The following is a 20317-nucleotide window of genomic DNA, read 5'->3' as shown; positions in this document are numbered from 1 at the left end:
TTTCATTATCTACCTATTCTTCCTGGGAGGGCCAAAGGAGGTGGACTGTGGGTGGGGATAGGGGGGAATGGGGGGTGGAAAGGGAGGAAGACAAATCTATAGAGTAACATCTAGGGCTTATTGCACGGTGAAACGAAGTATATGACGATATTGATATGGGCCAGATGAGCCGGTTGCTTATCGATGACTTGATGGGATGAAGACGCCGCTGGTATAACGGATAGTGGCTGACAGGGAAACCTCATTACTCTTATTAATTCCCTTTTCTCTTTTTTTCTTCCATATTCATAATGGCTAGGTACTCCAATCGGGAGAGCTTGCTTATACACGACCATGAGATGTGTGAAGACAAACTGTTTCACCACATGGGCACATAGTTCCTGGTTTTACTATCTTTTCAGGAAACACTTTGGAAGTGAATAGGCACAGAAAGATTGAAGTCAACTCTACATACCATCCCTCGAGAAGGTACCGGAAGTTGTCGTTGAGATCTACCTCAAAAGAAACAAGTCGAATAAGCTCGCGGAGAAAGGACTCCTGATCCATTGAGAACCTGATGGAGCAACCAAAACACTCCCGCTCTTCAGTGCAAGTCTGGATACCTATCAAGAACCACTAGGAAATTCGGCGGCCGGCATTTTGGGCCCTCCATAATGCTAAACGAAAGGCGATGCGCTGGCGGGATGGACGCCTTTTACTAATACAACCTATTCGAGCTGGGTGGTCACTTAATCTATTTGAACTCTTCTCTTTTTCTTTTCATTTGCTTCTTTAGATGGTTGGGCATGGAGGGGGCTAAGAAGAAGAAGAAGAAGAAAAATGGCCTTGATTTGTCAAGAGGAGAGAAGGAAAGGCAGGCCAAAAAGACCGGTGTGATTCCGTCCGGGGTGCTGCTGAGCCGATTCGTTGCCGGGATGATGCTTGCTTGCTTGCTTGCTTGCTTGTGAGCTGGCAACGGGCTGCACTGCTCCCCAGTTTTGGAGATGAAACGGGCTGGTCGGTGTTGAGTTAGAATAGGTAGGCTGCAGATGGGAGTTTATTGTTTATTATTATTCTTTTTTTACCGTGTCCTCTTGTGCAGTGAGAGTCGGAAAAAGAGATGAGTTGAGAGAGAGGGGGGTATTAGGTGCGTCGTAAGACCTGGTCAAGGTATGTATGTATGAGTAAGGGGCGGGATGATGGAGGAGGAGGAGGGGGGATTCATGAGGCAGCGGGTGTTTGCGTATGGTTTGTTGTTTTGGCGAGAGGGATGGCGGTGATTGGTGGAGAGGGGAAGGCCGGTTGCATGGATGGATTTTTTCATTTTGAGGGCATTTTCTATTATTATTAGGGGAAAATGGTACGGAGGATATAAGGTATGTATGGGGGAGAGAGAGGATGTGCGGGAGAGAGAAGTTGGCTGGCTGGCTGGCTGCTGAATTTGACACAGTCACGACGACAAGCGGTGTTACTTGAATGGGCATGAGTCAACTTTGCTGAGAATCAATGCTGCTTGTGCCAGAATAGGTAGAGAGAATGGACTTGTGTATGTATGTCATACACCGTCGGAAATGCATGACGGTGCGCCAAAGGTATCACAAGGCGTAGACCTACACCAGATGACAGTTGAGGCTATACGAACAGGTAGCAGAGAGGGGCAGCAATACCTACATAGCTTGGGGAGATGGATGTCACTCTTTCGTTCTGACGGGCAGTGAGCTGATGGCGGGAACACATACACATACACACGTACACCATGATGTATCTGAGTGAAAACAGAGAGAATGGTAAAAAGATGAAAAAGTCAAAGGGAGGGGGCCACAGAAGCCGTCAAAGAGAACGGGTGATACGGAGTACCGCCGAAGTTCCGAGCAGACGAAGACGGGAATGCTGCGGAACAGAACTTGACAAGAGAGAGACGAAAAGCTCGACAATTAGCTCTCTCTCTCTCTCTCTCTCTCTCTCTCTCTCCAAAATAGTCTGCCCAAGGACGATAGAGGAAAGAAGGGAAAAAAAAAACCCCCCAATTCAACAAATGTGAGAAGTGAGAGACGGCGACTGTGAGAGAGAGAGAGATTGCCGAGCTGAGCATCTCTCTCCTTTCACTTTTTTTTTTCTCTTTCGCCCCTTGCATGTATGTATATCCACGGCCATGAGATGATTGGCCGTGAATTCTTCGTTTTCAATCCTTGTTCCTGCGTTGGCGTCTTCGGGGGACTGCATGATGCCGGGCGCGGAGGCGAGGAGGCGTCAGAGGATAAGTACTACTACTAGTAATAGCAAAGGGTCCTGAGCGAGGAAGCAGATGAAGGTGGTGGTGGTGGTGGTGGTGGTGAGAGAGGGGAAAGGGGAGAGAGGGAGAGACGGCGAGCGAATCGGGAGGGACGGGGTGGGGGAATTTTGCTCCGGGAGGGGAGGCCTGGGCTGCATGTGTGTGCCTGTGTGTGTGTGTGTGCGTATGAGTCTAGTATTTGTGCCCAAACTTCTCTTTGGCGAGAGGATGCGTGTTTGTGTTGTATGTGCGTATGTGTGTGTGATGGAGGCGTCGAGCGTGTGGCGCGGGAGTGGTTGATTGGGCCGCGTCTCGCTGGCGTCGGGTACCTTGCAGATGGACTCGTCAAGTAAAGTACGGCAAGTCAAGGTAAAGTATGCAGTATGTAATATGAAGCTCTACAGTAATGGATGGATGGATGGATGGATGGATGGATGGATGGATGGATGGATGGGAGAGCTCGTTGTGAAAAGTGACGGCCCTTGCATGAGGCGGCCTCTTGATACTACATGTAGTCTCTCTGCCTTTGCCTCTGTCCAACGTCCTGCGATGCAGATGCGGATGCAGATGCAGATGCAAACTGCAAGGCCGGTTGTGATATTGCCGGGCTCAAGAGCAGTAGCATCATGCAACTAGCACTTCAAGTGTCTGCATCCGCGGGCCAGTCAGTACCAGGTAGGTAAGGTAAGGTATGTAGAGCAGCAAGGCTTTTCGCAAGGCACCCGGCATGGACAAACAATAGATAACCTAAGGTATGTATGTATGCATGTCGTTCTCCTACCGAGGCAGGACTGGCCTTGTTTCCTCGCTCAGAAGATTGCATGAGCATACATACAAACCTAGGTAGGTATGAGAGAAGAGAGAGTTTCTACTTGTGGCGTCTTTGTTTCTGCCAAGAACGTCGACTACAGCAAGGTATTACTAGTAGTTTGCGGTTTGCGGTTTGCATATGCACTCATTCGTTTGCTTTGCGGACGCAAGGGTGCATATACGAGATGCATAGGTACATATTCCGGTCGGTGGTCAGCAATCCATGTCCCGTTTCTCTTCTTGCTGGCTCTCTCCAGGTTCCAACCTGTTAGAGGCTGCTGCTCATGCTTGTCCAAGGCGACAACGTCTGCCAATACCTACCAGTGACTGACTGACTGACTGACTGACTGACTGGCTGACCACACCACAGCCGTCGTAGCATTCGTTGGAACCTGTTCCAGGTTACCTAATGTGTGTGATGTTGGCGAAATTCCGCTTGTGCGTCCTGCCATTTGACATCCATGATGCTCCCCTGTGCCTTCTCCTAACCCACCCCCCGGTCAGGCGCTGGGAGGAGGGGGTCCTCATTTGCTCGTTTGCTTTTTTTGCAGCATGTGGACAGGCGGATAGACAGACAGACAGACAGATGGACAGCCGCGCACATTTCGCCAAACGACCCTTTTGAAACAGCAGGCAGCCGAAGGAAAGCGGTGGGAGATTTGGGTACATGTACAGTGGATGATGGGTTTGATTGCACTGGCAGCGAACGTGTGCGAACAAAAGGAGGCACCGCCGAGATGTTCATTCAAGCTGCGTCATTATGCACTCTGCGATGCTGCATGTTATTCGCAGCTTTACAAGTCAGCGACTGGCAAGGAGGGTGGCGGCATCTTGAGGCCCAAAGTTCGACACCCTCACAACATGAAGACTAAGGTACCTAGTACTAGTACATACCTTAGGTTGGGCTCCAGCTCCCTCCAGCTCTTGACCGAGGCGCTGGACGCTAACGGAGGGGGGGCCGGCGCGGCGTGCTGCTGGTGGTGATGATGGTGAGGTGACCTACCGACCGCCTGGATGGCCGCTGGAGGACCCTAAAAGACGCTGCAAGCCGGGGGGGCTGTAGCTGTGAGTCTGTGCTGTAGTATCACTACCTACTAACCTACCTACCTAGTAGTAGTAGTAGTATGTATGTAGTAGTACTTACTAGCTTCAGGTCCCATCGGTTGGCCCTCCATGATCCATCATGATCCATCGGGGATTGATCCCTGTCCCGGCACTAGCCAGGGCAGCATCGTGATGAACCTACTAATTGGAACGCTCCAGCTGGTGAGCTTGTTGGAGGAGGAGGAGGCGGCGTGCTAGCGTTGGTGCCTCTGTATTATCGTGCATCTCCGATTGGGTCAGGATGTATGCATTGAAGCTATCCGTGCATCTGGGCTCGGCAGTTTAGACTGAGCTTCACTTTACATGTGGTGGATGAGAGGATGGGAGTCTGTGATGGCTTACCATCTATTGGAGAGGAACCCAGAGGAGAGAGAGACAAGAGAGAAACCAAGCAACTGCCCAGTCGCACATCGTATCATGGCCGTCGAGGCACAGCAGCCCGGCTGGCACACAAGCACCATTACAGTCGCACCCGTCCATCCGCCGTCCATCGAGCTGCTGCCCTGCATGAGACCATCACCATAGTAATCGATAATACTCGTAGCGTACTCGTACACACACACAGAGAGAAAAAGAGCTTGCCTATCAGTACAAAGAGGAGCCCATTTCTCTCTCAGGTTTCCCTTTCTTTTTTCCCTCGTTTCTTTTTTCCTCATCCCGCCTCATGGTTTTCAGCTCAGTCCGACTCTCGAGCCTTGATTCGCTGGAGCGGCAACTCATGTCTCAGCTCTATCTTGCTTTTGCCTGGGTTCATGACCTCTTCTGCTACTACTGCTACTACTACTAGCTGGCTACATGTACCCACGTCCTAGGAGGCTTATATGGATATAAGTATCTATCCACCTACCTATGCAAGGGGCATCATCTCCAGATCAGCTCCCGAGTACTACTAGTAGTACTATTAGAAAGTACATGTAGGTAGTAGACAAACGACGGCCCGCAGCCCCAGGCATTCGCTACGCCTTCCCCGGATTTCTGGCTGCACCACTGTTTGCCTACCTGGGTACCTACTCAAGTTTGTTGGCCTCTGCTCCTATAGATATCACCCTCAGCATCTCCCTCGGGCACTCTCTCTCGGCCGTCTTCCTATTTGAAGCTCATTGTTTGCGTGCCAGTGCCGGGGTTGGACAGTTGGGACTGGCATAAAACCCCGAGGGGCTCCTCCACCGACTTCTCCTCATGCGACTTCATCACGATACCTAACCAAGACGTCAACACATCTCCTGTCTGCATCCCGCCTACCTGCCGTGACAGCGCATCGCCAGGGCTGCAGACTGCCCGATCCCTTCCTTCACAGCAGTTACGACGTTACGACTTGACGAGAGCCACGACTCAACGCCGATACGCGCTTCCGCCCTCGTTCCCAGCTTCTTCCTCCTACCTTACCTTGACGTCTTCCCTCCCTTGGTCACTTCACTACATACTCTCACTCACTCACTCACTCACACACAACCCCCTCTTCGCCCTCCTTTTCCTCCTCAGGCATCGTTACCAGCCACCCAGGAACAGAACACTCCAAGCCCATTCTCCTCGTCTGCATCCAGCGATATATTCGCTTGTCACCGCACTCTCGCTTCCCTCGATTCTTACCCGCATCCCCAAGGCGGCAAAAAGTGTCGAGATACAACCCACTACTACCTCTACCTTACCTTACCTTACCTGACCTGACCTGACCTGACCTGATCTTGGGCTGCCACGCAATCTCGACTCCCCCGAGGGAAAGACCAGCGCAAGAGCCGACTTGCCGAACGCTCGCCTCTGCCTCGCCTTTTGCCCTCGCCTTCCTGCACCGGCCGGCGGTGACTCGAGGCGCCCCCCTCGATTACCAATCCTCCGATCCTCGCTTCTGCACCTGCAGCTCACCATCGGTTTGATTTGGCCATCAGTCAGTCGGTCAGTCGGTCAAGCTGGCTGCCTCACGCCTCGCCAAGCTGCTCAGACGCTGGACTCGGGGCCTCCGCTCGCACAGCACCGAGAGCACCGGCCTCAGCATCAACGCCATTGCCATCCTCAGCAGCACCGCCCTGCACGGCACCGCCATCGGCGGCAGCAGCAGCTCAAGTCCATATCCAGCAAGCCGTCCACCGTCTCGCCCTCAGTCTTGCCCGCAGCCCCAGTCTCGGTCTCAGGCTCAGGCTCAGGTTCAGGCTCAGGCTCAGGCTCGGGGACAGGACCAAGGCCCTCACAGCCAGGCAGCGCCTCCCTCACGCCCCGACAGAGCCATGGCCATCACGTCCCTCCGCCCGTCCAGCTCCCGATCGCGACGGTCCGGCGACAGCAGCATCATCAGCCTCCGTTACGAAAAGACGGTCCAGGCAGAGCCGCCCATCCCGCTGCCGCCCAGAAGCGCCTCCCGCAACACCATCCGCACGCTGTCCATCCGCTCGTCGGCATCCTCTCCGTGCCCTTCCCCGTCGCCGTCTCTGTACGCCCTCTCCCTGTACTCGCCGAACCTGGTGGTGGTTGCGCCGCCGCAGCTCTCCCTGCCGTCCATCCCACCGCCCACAGAGCAGCACCCGGCCCTGAGGGCGCCCACGCCCGTCCGGCAGGCAAAGCTCGTTCGCGAGAGCTGGAAGAGAGACTCTGGCCACGCCCCGACGCCGACTTCGGCAGCCACCATTTACGAAGAGGACTGCGAGGAGGAGGACGAGGGCAGGCAAGGCGGCAAGTCAGCCGGCAAGCACCTGGCAGACGACAGCGACTCCTCTGCCGGCAGCAGCAAGCGCTCGGCCCCTAGGCCCAGCAAGGTCGACGTCGTTGCACGGCATCGCGTCCCACAGGCTCAACCTCTGCACGAAGCAGCTGTCGGCCAAGTGCCGGCTGGCGGGCAGAGCTCGCCAACGAGTGAGACAGCCGTCGGCCAGCCAGCCGCGTCGGGCTCAGCGTCATTTCCTTCCCTCGCCAAACTCTATCCTGCCGCCGTCGCACCGAGTCGCCCTCAAGCTCTTCGACCCTGCCAACCCCCGCCGCCGCCGCCCTCGCAATCTCCTTCACCTCCTTCACCTCGTCCTCCTCCTCCTCCTCCTCTGCCGCAGCCGCAGTCGCAGTCGCAGTCGCCGCCCCCGTCGTCGTCGCCAGTCTCGCCCAAGAGACACAGCATCTTCAAGCGCCTTAGCGTCTGCTCCTCTGCATCGGCAAAGGGGAAATTAGCCCTGCAAGCCCTGGCACTTGACGAGGGATCGACTGCCGCCAACGCGCCAATGCAGCCCCTGATGCGGGGCTCGCAGCCAGCCTCCACTCAAAAGCAGCCACTGCGGTCGTTGATTGCACAAACGTCGTCTCTCCCGTCGTCACAGGCCTCTTCAGCCTCTCGCGACCCAGTTTCTCCGGCCGACGACGACGCCAAGCTCGACGACCGCGAAGACGACGACGACGAAGACGGCTTTGCGCCCCTGGGCATCTGCATCCCGAGCCACAGCCTGCTCGAGGATGATTTTATGGCCACGCTGTCCTTCTCGAACCGCGGCAGCATCATGTTCGGGGGGCGACGCGCCGGAGCGCTGGGCCTCGACGGGACCAACGACGTCGGCAGAGCCAATGTCTCTGCCCCTTCCACGCCCACCCACAGCCATGCACGATCCAGCAGCACCAGCGTCGACCGCATCGAGTCCTTGGCCGCTGCCGCGGCCTCTCCCTCTCCCTCTGCATCCGCCTCTCCCTCCAACCCCAGCCTCGCGCCCCGCGCTCAACCGCCGCCCGACATCCGCCTTTTAGCATCCGACGTCGACAAGGAATCTCAAAAGGTGAGATCGCTCTACGGGGTTGGCGATGCCATCAATTGGGAGGATGGCGCAAGGCGCTCGTACTGCGAACCCTTGGAGCCTACCCCAGAGGTCCCGGCAGAGGACGATGGGAACGACTCGTATGGATTCCCTTGACGATTCCCGGCGTCGCGCGCGCGCGTGTGTGTCGGGCCTCAGTGCTTCTTTGTTCTGTGCATCTTGTAGCTAACGGCTTTTTCCGCGCCTTCTCGTCGCCTTGTAGCATCCTCCCACCGCCTGTCCCTACCTGGGGGACTCCGCGATCTGTCCGGTCGACGAGCTCTTCGGTGCACCTTGACTACAGACGGGAGACGGAGCTTGCGGGCGGCCTGGAGGACTGGGAAGACGTCGACGGCGCCAACGTGGATCGATATGGCTTCATCACCGCGCCCCGATCACGACTCGGCACCCCGACCGAGATGAAGTCGGCCCAGTTCTCGCCTCGGCGGAGGCTGCAGAAGAGAGAGACGGCCGGCCTGTCGCCTCTAGGTCCCAGCAGGAAAATGTCGGCAAGGTCGCTCAACACCCAAGCCTCGGAACTCTCCACAGCTTCGAAGCGCTCGTCGCGATCCGTCATCCGACAGGCTAGCAATCTGCTGCCTCATAACCGCGACCGGCGATGGCTGGACGAAGCCGGCGACATGCTCACGCTTCCGACCAGCCTCCAAGACGCCGCCGAGGAAGCGCAGATTGAGAGGATATCGGAGGCGCTGAAGCGCAAGGAATGGGAGCGGTCCGAGAAGTGGCGCAAGATGGCAAAGGTCGTCCGCAAGGGCGGCCAGGGCGAAGGCATGGAGTTTGAGTTTGACAGGAAGAACCCTAAGCTCATTGAGCGAACGTGGAAGGGCATTCCCGATCGCTGGCGCGCCGCCGCCTGGTGGTCCTTCTTGGCCAGCTCGGCCGCGGACCACGGGGGCTACCCAACGGAGGAGCAGATTGTCGCCTCGTTTCACCGGCTGCTGGAGCAGAGCTCGCCGGACGACGTGCAGATTGATCTCGACGTGCCGCGGACCATCAGCCGCCACATTATGTTTCGCAAACGGTATCGTGGCGGCCAGCGGCTGCTGTTTCGCGTCCTGCACTGCCTGTCCATTTACTTCCCGGCGACGGGCTACGTCCAGGGCATGGCGTCCTTGGCGGCGACGCTGCTCTGCTACTTTGACGAGGAGAAATGCTTCGTCATGCTGGTGCGCCTGTGGCAGCTACGGGGACTCGATCGGCTGTATCGCCCAGGCTTTGAGGGTCTGATGAAGGCGCTGCAGGAGTTTAACGAGACTTGGCTGAACAAGGACGTGGCCAAGAGGCTGGTGAGTTTTGAACATGGCAAACACGTAGCAAATGCCCCATGGGGCTTCTTCTTCGTCTTTTCGAATGCTATTCTAACCGTGTCGTTTTTTTCTCCTTGTGTAGACCGAGCTCAGCGTAGACATCACAGCATACGGCACTCGGTGGTACCTCACCCTCTTCAACCTCTCCATCCCCTTCCCGGCTCAGCTGCGAGTCTGGGACGTGTTCCTCTTGCTAGGGGACAGCGCCGCGGAACCAAACAGGCCTCTCAGCGCCGCCGACCCCGACGCAAGCCCGGCCACCGGGCTCGACATCCTGCACGCCACGAGCGCCGCCTTGATCCAGGCCCTTCGCGAGGTGCTGCTGGACTCTGACTTTGAAAACGCGATGAAGGCCTTGACGTCATGGATCCCCATCAAGGACGAGGATCTGTTGATGAAGGTGACCAAAGCTGAATGGAAGTCTCACCAAGGCAAGAAGAAGACTTAGCACGCTTGCCTCTCGATCATGGCCTTGACGGGCTGATTTTTTTTTTTTTTTTTTCACCTTCTCTTCGACTGTATTTTTTTTCTTCCCTACTACTACTTTGTTTCTTTTGTCTCTTTCGGAATATGGGAGGGCAGGGAACGGCCCCCCTGGGCTTCACACAGCACTGTCCTTGCCACTATCATTTTCAGCTTCGCACCTCCGATACCCCTCATCTTTGGTCAGCCTCCCGATACCCTCTATGCATGATCAGATGGTCTACTCGATAACCTCGACACCTCTCGACACCTAATTTCCTTTGTCTTTTTGACGTGGCTCATCCACTTGCTTCGGCCACTTTGTTCGCACTCTCAGTCTGTTTTCTCGCGTTTTCTTTTTCGGTTTGCTTCATATACCAGGATTTGGGACAGGGTGGCGCGAAGCGGGCGTACGGTCGGCCCTGAGTTATGGATACCCTTCCGTCACGGAGGCGTTTTGTCTTTTTGAGCAGTGAGTGGGTGGGTTGGAGATTTGGTCGGCCATCATCTTTACCCGGCCAGAATGGCCCGGAGTTGATGTGCCAACGGTGCGGAGGAGACGGTGCAGATGTAACTAGACGGCGGCGATTTGGTAGGGAAACAAAAGCAACACTATCTAGTATCACTAATGCAGGCGGAGGTTTGTTGACTGTTTGTGTTGTGGCATTGAGTTTGCGCGTTGCACCCCGTAAGCACTTGCTGAAGCTTTGGCAGTGAGCTTCATGTACGCGTGGCTGAGCTGGGTTCCTGAGCAGGCTCTGCAAAGGGGGATACAGAGTCTGTCACACATGAAAGAAATAGATCATGGTTTCGGGGGTCATGTTTTGGGATTCCATGTCCTTTGGCTCGTCGTTTCCTGAATGCTTGTCACCTGAGTGCAGCACTGGCCTTGGACTGTACTTGGCCCTCTCACCTCCCTTTCAATGAGCTCTATGCTAGTGAAGGGGGTCGTACAATGAAGTTGAGCTGGAGGGAGGCAGGGAGAAGGGCTGACGACATGAAGGAGTATGCTGCAGATTCATAGCTAACATATCATCTTGTTTATGTTACAAGGTACGTAAAGTATAATAGTGATGGCAGAAAGCCACGACGTGGCTGTATACTTACATCATTTATCACCAAAGCTTATATATTGGAAAGGACAGAAGAGAGAGAGAGGAAAAGGCACAATGGATTGCGACAATGTAGATCTATCATCTTTTGTAGGGGGCCTCGTTCGTATAGGAAACTTTTACTTTGGCAAATACGAAGCCCTTGATGTATTTATATCTCTATACACATAAGGTATATATATATATATATATGCCCCTTGCAATACGGGCCATGTACTATTAAGTATACAAGAGAAGGGTAGAGGTACTCAAGAGGTGTGTGTGGTGCCATCATACCTTGGTAGGTATTCAACTCTTTTTTCTTGCGTGTGTATGATGTAGCGAGCTCTTGCGGTGTGGACCTTGTCAGAGGAGGGGGGTGAAAGCGTTGAAACTGGGTGTTTGATGCTTGATTTTTTCCTTTAGAGAAGAAGAGGAAGACTGGAAAATATCAAGTTGTATTCTTGCAGCTTAGCGGAATGTGTATGTGTATGTGTGCGTGTGTGTCTTTGGCCGAGAGACGAAGTGCCAATTTAGGTGATTGTGTATGGCATGTGAAGAGCCCGCCTTGAGCATACTAGGTAGGTAGGGACTCGGAAACCTCGTGGTTGGTTTTTGTTGAATGGATGATTTACACGTGTCGGTATGGGATACACTTGAACTTGATGCAGGGGCGCGGTTAATCTACCTACATGTACTTTTGAGTATAATACCTATGTAGGTAAGGCATGGACGACGCATAGCTACGGACCTTGTAGATGCAGGTATAAAGGAAAAGGAAAAGGAAAACAAAGTGTTACATCTCGTTGGGTTCCATGGCTTGTGTGAAGTGCAAATTGATGCCGAAAAAAAGAGATGCTACTAGCCGACTGCCGAGCCTAGGTAGGACACAGGTTGCATCGTTCCGAGTCTGTCTCCCTTCTTCTTCTTCTTCTTCTTCTTCTTCTCCTTCTCCTCCTCTCTTGAGGCTGTGAGTTTTCATGGGATGCGCTGAGCATGCTACCCGAAGCTATGTGCAACTCGTATTTCGTATTCCAGCATCGTATGTCAGTCAAGCCGAGACGGCACGGCAAAAGCATACGCACGAGCAACAAGGACTTTATCGCTGAGATACAGCTGTCCAGCTCTTACATGACTTGTCACGTCAATGATTCCTTTCGTATACCAATGTTCATCAGGTCTCTCGCATCTACAATCACACCTACCCCCCCCTACCAAGGTACATACATCCATATATCCATACCTACCCAGCTAGAACCCCCATTCTCAATGCCACTTTCATACATAAGGTACTCCATAGAAGAGATCATTACATACCTACCTAGTGTGCCCCCCCAATAGCAACTTCCCCGGCAAAACGCTAGAAACCATCAAGTCCCTCTTCTTCGTCTTCATCTTCATATTCGTCGTACCTGAAAGGATCGGCCCAAGCTGTTCCTGGACAATACAGTGCGCCGGACACTGACCGACATTGACACAACAAAAACACCTCAAATCTCCTTGAAAAGTTCCTAGGTAGTTACAAATCCATCAAGCAAAAGTTCATCGTACCAGCCAAATCCACCGCCATGGCCCTCTCTCTCTCTCTCTCTCTCTCCATTTTTCCCGACTAGTATTCCTCCCTCCCTGGTTTTAGCATGTGTACGGCTCCATCAAATAAGGGGAACAATTCCCGAACTCGGCAACACATTCTCTCGGCGATGCTCCGGCATTCTCTCCATGTACTGGCTAGCGATACCCGGCCAACCTCTGAACTAGGGGGGGGGGGGGGGGGGGGGGGGGTAAGTATCTTGTTCGATGGAGAATTACCTTATTACTGTCTTCAACTCTGAACAAACAGCTTCTTCGTCTACTATACATACATAGACTAGCTTTCTGTCCAGCCATTCTTTCACTCTCGTCTTCTCTTTGAATTCCCTCGCACGCCGACACAAAACATCCAATGCCGTGTAACAAGAGCAACAGAGCTACAACAATAGTCAGTCGATACGGTAATAGAATGCATGTCAATCATCCTCGTGTTTTGAATTCGGGACTTTGCTCACTTTGCTCCATGTACATACATACATACATACATATGCTCGGAGAAAATGGTCCGCGTCTACATAGGTAAGTTGGCCGATATCCAAGGATACTACACTCGCTCCAATGACACGAAACAAGCTTTCTCGATAGGTAGTCCCTTACCTTGTCCCTTGCAAAAACAGCCACACTTTGAGAACTTTCTACCAAAGGTAATAATAATACCTACCTAGCTAGGGATCATGGAAACGAACAAAAGCATCTAGTATCACCCACTATCCCGTCCCGTCCTAAATAAGGTAGTAATAACAGAAAAAAAACCAAAAAAGCCGGAGACAGGTACCCGTTTCTACGCCCGCAATCCCGATCCCGGCAATGCCCATACTAAGATAGTAGTAGTATACGAAAAAAGAGAGTTAACAACAACAATGATGCACCCCTCCCTGGCTCATCATCAAAAACGCCATATACAGTAATCCTTTCCTCTTCCGTCCTACACAAAAACCTCTGTATTCCCCTTGTCCTATTATACGTGAAAGAGAAAAACGCTTGCTCCACCAATTCTCCGATCTGATCATACTGTACATAACCTCTCGTAAATCCCTCCCCTCCCCCCGCCAGGTCGATACGAAGATACGAGTACTAATACAGTTTTGCCTCGGCATTTCCTAGGTACCTAGTGAACTCTCAACACCTTTCACAACTTACCTACCTACCTACCGACCCCAGGTACTCCCTGGCCATGGAGAGCTTGAGAAGCAACTACCTAGGTACTTTGGATAACGCCATGCGTACCTGGTTTCGAAAGTGGTAGTAGTAACAGCGGTCTGTCCAATTCCGGTAAACCGTAAAAAAAAGGGCATCATGACCATGCAGGCCCAAGTCCTTCATGCATGCAGACTAATGCATCTGACAAAAACACAAATACGTCCGTACCCATGCCCTCTTTTACTTCTTTTCTGAATACTACTAGGGAGTAGTAGGGCATTATAATCCCATGCAACGCTAGATTACCTAGGTAGTAAGTAGGTAGGTGCCAACATACAGCCCTCAACTTCAAGCCAGCTTACCCAGGGTATTCCGTATTAGCTGGTACCACCTCACAATAGACCTTGTTCAAAAGGTACCTGCCTTACCTTCAGAGCCCCTGTTAATCTCGGGATGCAAATCGCCTTCGCCCAAAAACATTACAGGACCTGTCATCTTGCCCCGAAACAACAACGAGAGTCCCTTCTCATCCTCACTGCTCGCTGTCAATCTCACTTGTCAATCTCACCCTCACCCTCACTCTCACGAACCTGGCCATACACCGTCGGGGCACTCACCTCTCTCATCTTGCTCTCTCATCTTCCTCTCTCATCTTCCTCTCCATCTCCATCTCCATCTGCATGCTCACCAAAACCTCCAGCACCCCCCAACTCACCTCACTTATACACCATCAACGTAGCATCACAGCCCGTACTACTGCACCCAACGTACGAGTACAACCCTCGACACCTGCTCGTCCACACCGTCCCGTCGCCCTTTTACCCGTACCCGCAACCAACCCGGCCCTGTCAGTACTACTACTAATAACCTCCTCATCCAATGCACACGCTCTTCTGCTGCTTGGAAAGACGTCAGCCCTGCTCGGAATCCGGATGCGCCTTACGCGAAGGAGCCGCGCGATATCATATGACCGATCGCTCAAGCGCCTCCTGCTTCGGTCCCGACCCCCGACCCCTTGCCCGTCCTGCGCCGCCTCCTTGTCTTCACTTGTCCTCTTCTCAACAACCCGCTCACTCTGCAATATCCAATTCTATCCTAGCGCAAGCCTCCTGGGTTTCTCTTGCAACCCTGCGCATACATACCGTCCCCATGGGTCGCCTGTTTCATCTACAGACCTGCCGTCCTTCGCCATTGGCAACCCCCCAAAAAGGGACCCCGGCGCGTGCTTTGCTGGCCCTCGGATATCAGCCCAAGCTCGGGAGAGAGCAGCAGCTCAGCAGCACTTTGATTTCGGTTGCCCTCCGCTGCGTCTGCCCGGATTTGCTCCTGCTGGTCATGATCTGCACGTGAAATTGATCTCTCGGGCCTGTGGAAATTTGCCTTGAATTCGTCTTCATCTCTTCGTCTCATCTTCCTCTTTCAGTAGATATGCCCGCCCGTGGCACAAGCCCCGACAACTCCCGCATCTCCATGCCATCCTATCTATACACTCATGGCCACATGCAATGCCAAGTACAAACAGCCCGGAATCTCCCTCTCCCTTCCGAAAAGGAACAACGCCATGTATGTGCAAATCGCCTAAACAAACTATGCAATCCGGCCGCCATTCTAGTCTGAGAAATGCCCATGACCAGTCTGGTCTCTCCTGCCCTAATGGTAGCCTTGGAAGATGAAACGAAACTTGCGCAGATGGTGCTTAACGTATGCTGAGTCAATTGTACAAAGGGGTGGGGGGGAAGCGGTCAAGGCGAAGCCTGTCGACCAAGACCAGCAGCAAGTGAAGCGGATGAAAACTGAAGCGACGGGCAGCGAAAAGTATCTCGATGAAAAAGACAATGTGCAAATGAGAGTAGAGAAACAACGGCGAAGCAAAGAGTTGAACCGAGGCTGGGTTGACGAAATGGTACAACAGAAACATAGGGCCTCCAGGCACGCAAGAGCATCCTGTGCTGTCAACACCCATAGCGAGAATTGAATCAGGCCTCTCTCTCATGCATCCCAGCTCCCATTCGGGACCTTGAGTCAACTTCTCCTGCCGAAAGGGGTGGCTCGCCTGCTCTTTGGTCTCCCGCCCCCCTGCCTCGCGGTATGGGTGGCGGAGGCTCAAGGCGCGGAGGCTGTGCACCCTGTCGTGGCGGCTGGCCCGAATCCTCGGGTTCGCGGGACAGCAGAGAGGATACCGTCTGCTTTGAGCTCCTCAAATCATCCCTCTCGCGCTGCGAGGGGCCCCAGGAGTGAGCTTGCGGTGGCGTCCTCGCTCGAGGTCGGTCTGCATCTTCGCCGTACATCTGTCCTGGAGGCCTATACCACGACACGTCGCTGCGCTGACGCTTGTGCGATTTGCGACTGGGCGACGCCGGGTTCGACGAGCCAGGCTGCGCGAATGGCGGCGGGGATCGAAATCGGTCTTCGCTCGGCGCTCTGGTGGCCTGCTGGGACGATCCCCCGGTCGTCTTTCGCTTCTTCTGGCTCTCCCCTGTTATCACAGCGCCGCACAAGCCCAAGTTAGCTCAAACCGACTCTCGCTTTCTCTTGGATTTGGACGAACCAGACGGTGTTCCGGGTCGGTTCGAGCTGCTGCCGCTCTGCGTTGCCGGCGGCTGCCAGTGGTGGAAATAGATCGACGGGCTCGTATCGTGCTGGGACGACGACTGCGACTGCGTATGCGCGTGCCCCTGATGATACGGCGGCATGGCCGACGGAGGTGCCTGCCCCTGGGGCTGAGGAGCGTTTGCAACGCCCACCATGTTGGATCCCACTGCCATCGGCCGGCCCAGTACGCCGGAGATTGTCTGGCCTCTTGGCCTCGAGGGCGACGCTGGATACTGCGCGTATCCGCCGGGGCCCTGTGCTGAGGTCACCTGCGCTGGAGAGGTGGTGTACATCACTCCGTGGCCAACAGGTTCTCTCGAATGATCCGGCGAGTGCGGTCGCTGCGGCGGAAGAAGCTGGGGATGGTGACCCTGGGCCGGAGCCATGAACTGCTGGGCCCATTCGAGGGCGGCTTGGGGGAGCGTGCCCCCGCTTCCCATGCCGGCAAAGACCAGAGGAATCATGGGCGGTGGGATGCCACCGCCAAGAGAAGCTCGCAAGATGTCCATCTCAATCTTCCTCTGCTCCAGACGCAGAGTCTCCTGCCTCGTCTTTTCCTCTTCTTGCCTCGTCCTCTCCTCCTCCGTCTTGGCCTGCAGCCAGGTCCTCATGGATTCCTCGGCCCCTTGCCATTGCTGCGGCGGGGGAGGCAGGCCAGCCGAAGGTGAAGGCCACGGCTGCGCCTGGTGAGAGGGCTGGGCCAGCGGCAGAGGCGGCGGCGGCGGCTGCTGCTGGGCGTGATGTGAAGGCGGTGGCGGAGGGCCAATCGAAGGAGGCTGCTGTGGAGGTAGAGTCATGGCTGCCGGCGGAGGCAGGCCACGATGAGAAGCAGACATGGGCTGGACTGGACTGCTCTGGGACTGAGAGGCGAGGTATGGTTTGTAGGACGGATCTTGGTAGTTCAAGGGGGGGGAGGGCCGCGAGGTGGAGGGCGGAGTTGGCAAATCATGGACCGACTTGTAGCCGTACGTCGTCGATTGCTGCTTGATGGTGAGCATCATCACATATGCCACGAGTTACCGGAGTGTATGCATGTGCTTTAGCAGTAGGCAGCTGCAGATGGCGCAAAGGAGAGAGTGCAGGCTGCGGGGGCATGCAAGAAAGAGAGGGAGGAAGAGAGAGAGAGAGAGAGAGAGAGAGAGAGGGAGGGAGAGTATTTTATCAACCGTAAGTCATCGAAAGGGACAGGAAATACGACGATGGGAGGGAAGGGGGATCAGGCCAAGTACCATCAGACACGGGAGGAGAAGGGAAGAAGAAGGGGACAGCAGAAGGGAAGTTGCGGAGGCGTACGCGGTGGATATAACGTCCTTGTATAAGAAATCGAGGTCGGCCTAGCTGGAGGTGACGGAGAGCTCAACAACAACAATGGCCGTGACTGGGGCAAGGACGGGTGACGCTTGGGAATAAGCTAGCCACCCTCATTGGGAGTAGTCTTGGTGTCAAGAGACGGCGTTTGGTACGGGAGAGGGAGCAGATGGAGAGAGGGCTGAAGCAACCCTGTCGGGCACATGCAGGCTACTATCCAATATCAGAGAATGTGGCTCGTCCGCTGCTTCGTATGTAGGTACACGCAGTGTTTCCTAGAATGGAGACAGAACGCCGCGGGACGGAGGCGGCCAACCAACGAGGAGCTTGTCCCAGGAGGGGAAGGGGTAGAGCAGAGCAGAGCCAGAGTTCAGAGTCCAGAGCCAAAGCCACACAGACAGAGGCGAGACAGGACAGTCAGAAACCGGACCTGAGAGCATCGGCTGGGCTAGAAGGAGGGTGAACAGCAGACAAGGGCCGGAGCGGGCACCGTGCCACTGTGGAGAAGACGAGTAGTGTGCCTGGTCTATTCCACAGGAGCGTGCACGTATCAGAGCAAGTGATCTGATTTGGGAATCGATGGGACAGCAGCTAACAGGGAAGTGGGTGGAGGGCGTGTGCGTTTCAGATAGGGAGTGTATGAGGAGGGGAGGAATCGAAGTACGGTACCTAGTGCTTGGTGGTTGGAAAAAGAAAGTAAACCTCTCAAGATAAATTCTCTCGGCCAACACTTGTGGACAGGCTCGAAACAGAGCCGAGCCCGACAAAAAGGAAGAAAAAGTCGAGACAGAGGGAGGGGATGAGAGGGGAGGGGAGGGGAGGGGAGAAGGAGGAGCAACAGCAGGAGGAGGAGGAACAAGGGATCAAACTGCAGGGAAAGCGTATAGTAATACCGTGACCTAGACTGCGACGTCGTGTGTCTTGCACTCTAGGTCTGGGGTATTGAAAAGCTCACGCCGGGTGCAAGGGGCATCTCAGCTGTTGATGTGAAGAGGACAGCAGACGGCAACGGCATCCGGACAATGCTAAGAACAGCCAACCATGGTGGGAGTGGAAGAGGGTAATGGAGACACCAACTTGCCTCGCATACCTAATCTTGCTCAAGCTGTCTACCTAGGCAAGATCGGGCAACGTGAAGAACGCACCTCGTAGAGACACTCTTGCAAAGGAGGGAAGCGCAGCCGGCTCCTGGCGATTGCGGGGGTCGATTATAATACCATCAAGAGGCCTGCCAGAAGCATAACTCCTGAGCTGTCAAGGCGGGATGAATCGGCCGCTATCAAGCATTCGCAGGAGAAGCATGAAGCTTGGCCGACAAGCGGGCAGACAAGTCGCTTTGTCGACACGATAACCCTCGATAAGGCTAGAATGAAAAGAGAAACGCACTCGCACATCCGCCACGAGCATGTAATACGCGTGCAGCACCCAGGCAGGAGGGCATCTTGTGTGCTTGTGTGCTTGTGTGCGGCTGCTGCACGTTCTGGGGAGAGGTGCAGAAAATAGGACACAATGGAGGGGGGTTCATCCAATGGAGCGGCTGCTTGCTCTGCGCTTCCGCGGTACAAGAACGCTCTGGTACTTCCCGCATTGCGGCTGCGTCGTACTGGGTCCCGGAAGTGCTCCGTACTGTATGCAAAGGAGCTGCGCGCTGCTGGATCAGAGGGCAATTGGGCGACATCTCGCGCGGGTCTGGCCTCTGGCTGTGGCTGCCACGAGCATGGGGCAACTGCAGTTGCGAGATTCGCCAAGCTGGGGGTGCGCCATGTATGTACCTCGGACGGAGCCCTTGTGGACGCATCAGCCTCTAGCAACAGATCTCCCTGCCCCGTCCCAGGCGCTGGTCGTGCTGTAGTATGTAGCCCGTCGGCTCGGAGCTGCCCTCTCTGGCTGAGGCATCTGCTACGGCTGGAGGAGGGCGCCGTCTGGTCGAGAGCCACAGGACTCCAAGAGTGGAGGAGGAGAGGGGTCGGTGGCGGGCATGGCTCGTTGCTTGTGCTTGGCCTCTTCCCTCTGTTCGATTTAGCATTAGCTGAGCGGGCGTAGGAGATACGGAGACTTTCAATTGTCGGTTGCTTAGGCTGAATGGCTCACCTATTCGTCGTTGTGGCCTTGCCGTGTCTCGACTAGGACCAGATCGTTTCAGAGCCGGCTCTCGTCTCAAGTCCGCCGGACGAGATGGCTGCGCCATAATAACACGCGTGCATACAAGTACTCGTAGTAATACCTCGCTGCATGCATGCTTGAATGGCTGTGTGGTCCGGCCAGGTGCTGCATAGTGCACACATCCAATGCTGCGTGGGCGAGTGCTCCGTGCGCGGGCAGGTAATACTCGATAGTCCGGGGCCATGCGGTGTACCTACTGTACGTTTCCATGTGTATGTGTGTGTGTGTGTTCGTGGAGTGTCTGAATGCATGAGCACGCGTGCCGACAGCGTGCGGCGTGATGCATCTCGTTGTCTTGCTGACTGTTGTGTCTGTTTCTTCTTGCGTTGTTTTCGGGAGATGTTGTGGTGTTGATGTCGTCTGCATCTGTCACGTTTGTTCTTGCCGTTTTTACAACTTTCCATTACAGCAGGTGGGTGGCATCTCGCCTCGTTATCGATATGCGTCATCAGTCCTCTTCACCTTTTACACCTCCCTGATCCACGATGAATAAACATACGACCAAGCGGAAGTCAAGAGTCGACAATCAGCACTTGATGAGGATTTGCTTGATCATTCCACGTGTTTTCCCGTTGTGTATATGAAACTCGAGATTCCTGGACGCTTGACGGAAACGCATCCTGGATGCGAGATCTAATGTACCAAGACAAGCAGAGGTAGCACGTTGTACTACCTCCACCGATTGAGCATGTTTGACCGTGAGTGCATATATCTGCA

At 54.5% G+C, this 20317-nt stretch overlaps 2 protein-coding genes across 2 annotated transcripts; one reads left to right on the top strand and one right to left on the bottom strand.

Moving 5' to 3' along the window:
* Positions 1 to 6387: 6387 nt before the first annotated feature.
* Positions 6388 to 9702, top strand: TRIREDRAFT_107460 (uncharacterized protein; the record flags this gene model as incomplete). The annotated part of the gene is made up of 5 exons (XM_006965438.1): positions 6388 to 6833; positions 6885 to 7281; positions 7462 to 8027; positions 8150 to 9233; positions 9337 to 9702. 5 exons carry the CDS (start codon positions 6388 to 6390, stop codon positions 9700 to 9702), a joined length of 2859 nt encoding a protein of 952 aa, XP_006965500.1.
* A 6345-nt stretch (positions 9703 to 16047) lies between these two features.
* On the bottom strand, positions 16048 to 17127 carry TRIREDRAFT_121864 (uncharacterized protein; the record flags this gene model as incomplete). The annotated part of the gene is made up of 1 exon (XM_006965305.1): positions 16048 to 17127. The coding sequence occupies one exon, from the start codon at positions 17125 to 17127 to the stop codon at positions 16048 to 16050; it is 1080 nt and encodes a 359-aa protein (XP_006965367.1).
* Positions 17128 to 20317: the final 3190 nt, after the last annotated feature.

Source organism: Trichoderma reesei, assembly GCF_000167675.1.
Source record: "Trichoderma reesei QM6a unplaced genomic scaffold TRIREscaffold_9, whole genome shotgun sequence".
In the NCBI taxonomy this organism is placed as follows: domain Eukaryota; kingdom Fungi; phylum Ascomycota; class Sordariomycetes; order Hypocreales; family Hypocreaceae; genus Trichoderma; species Trichoderma reesei.
The sequence above is the reverse complement of the archived record's forward strand: the minus strand, read 5'-3'. Positions and strand labels throughout refer to the sequence as shown.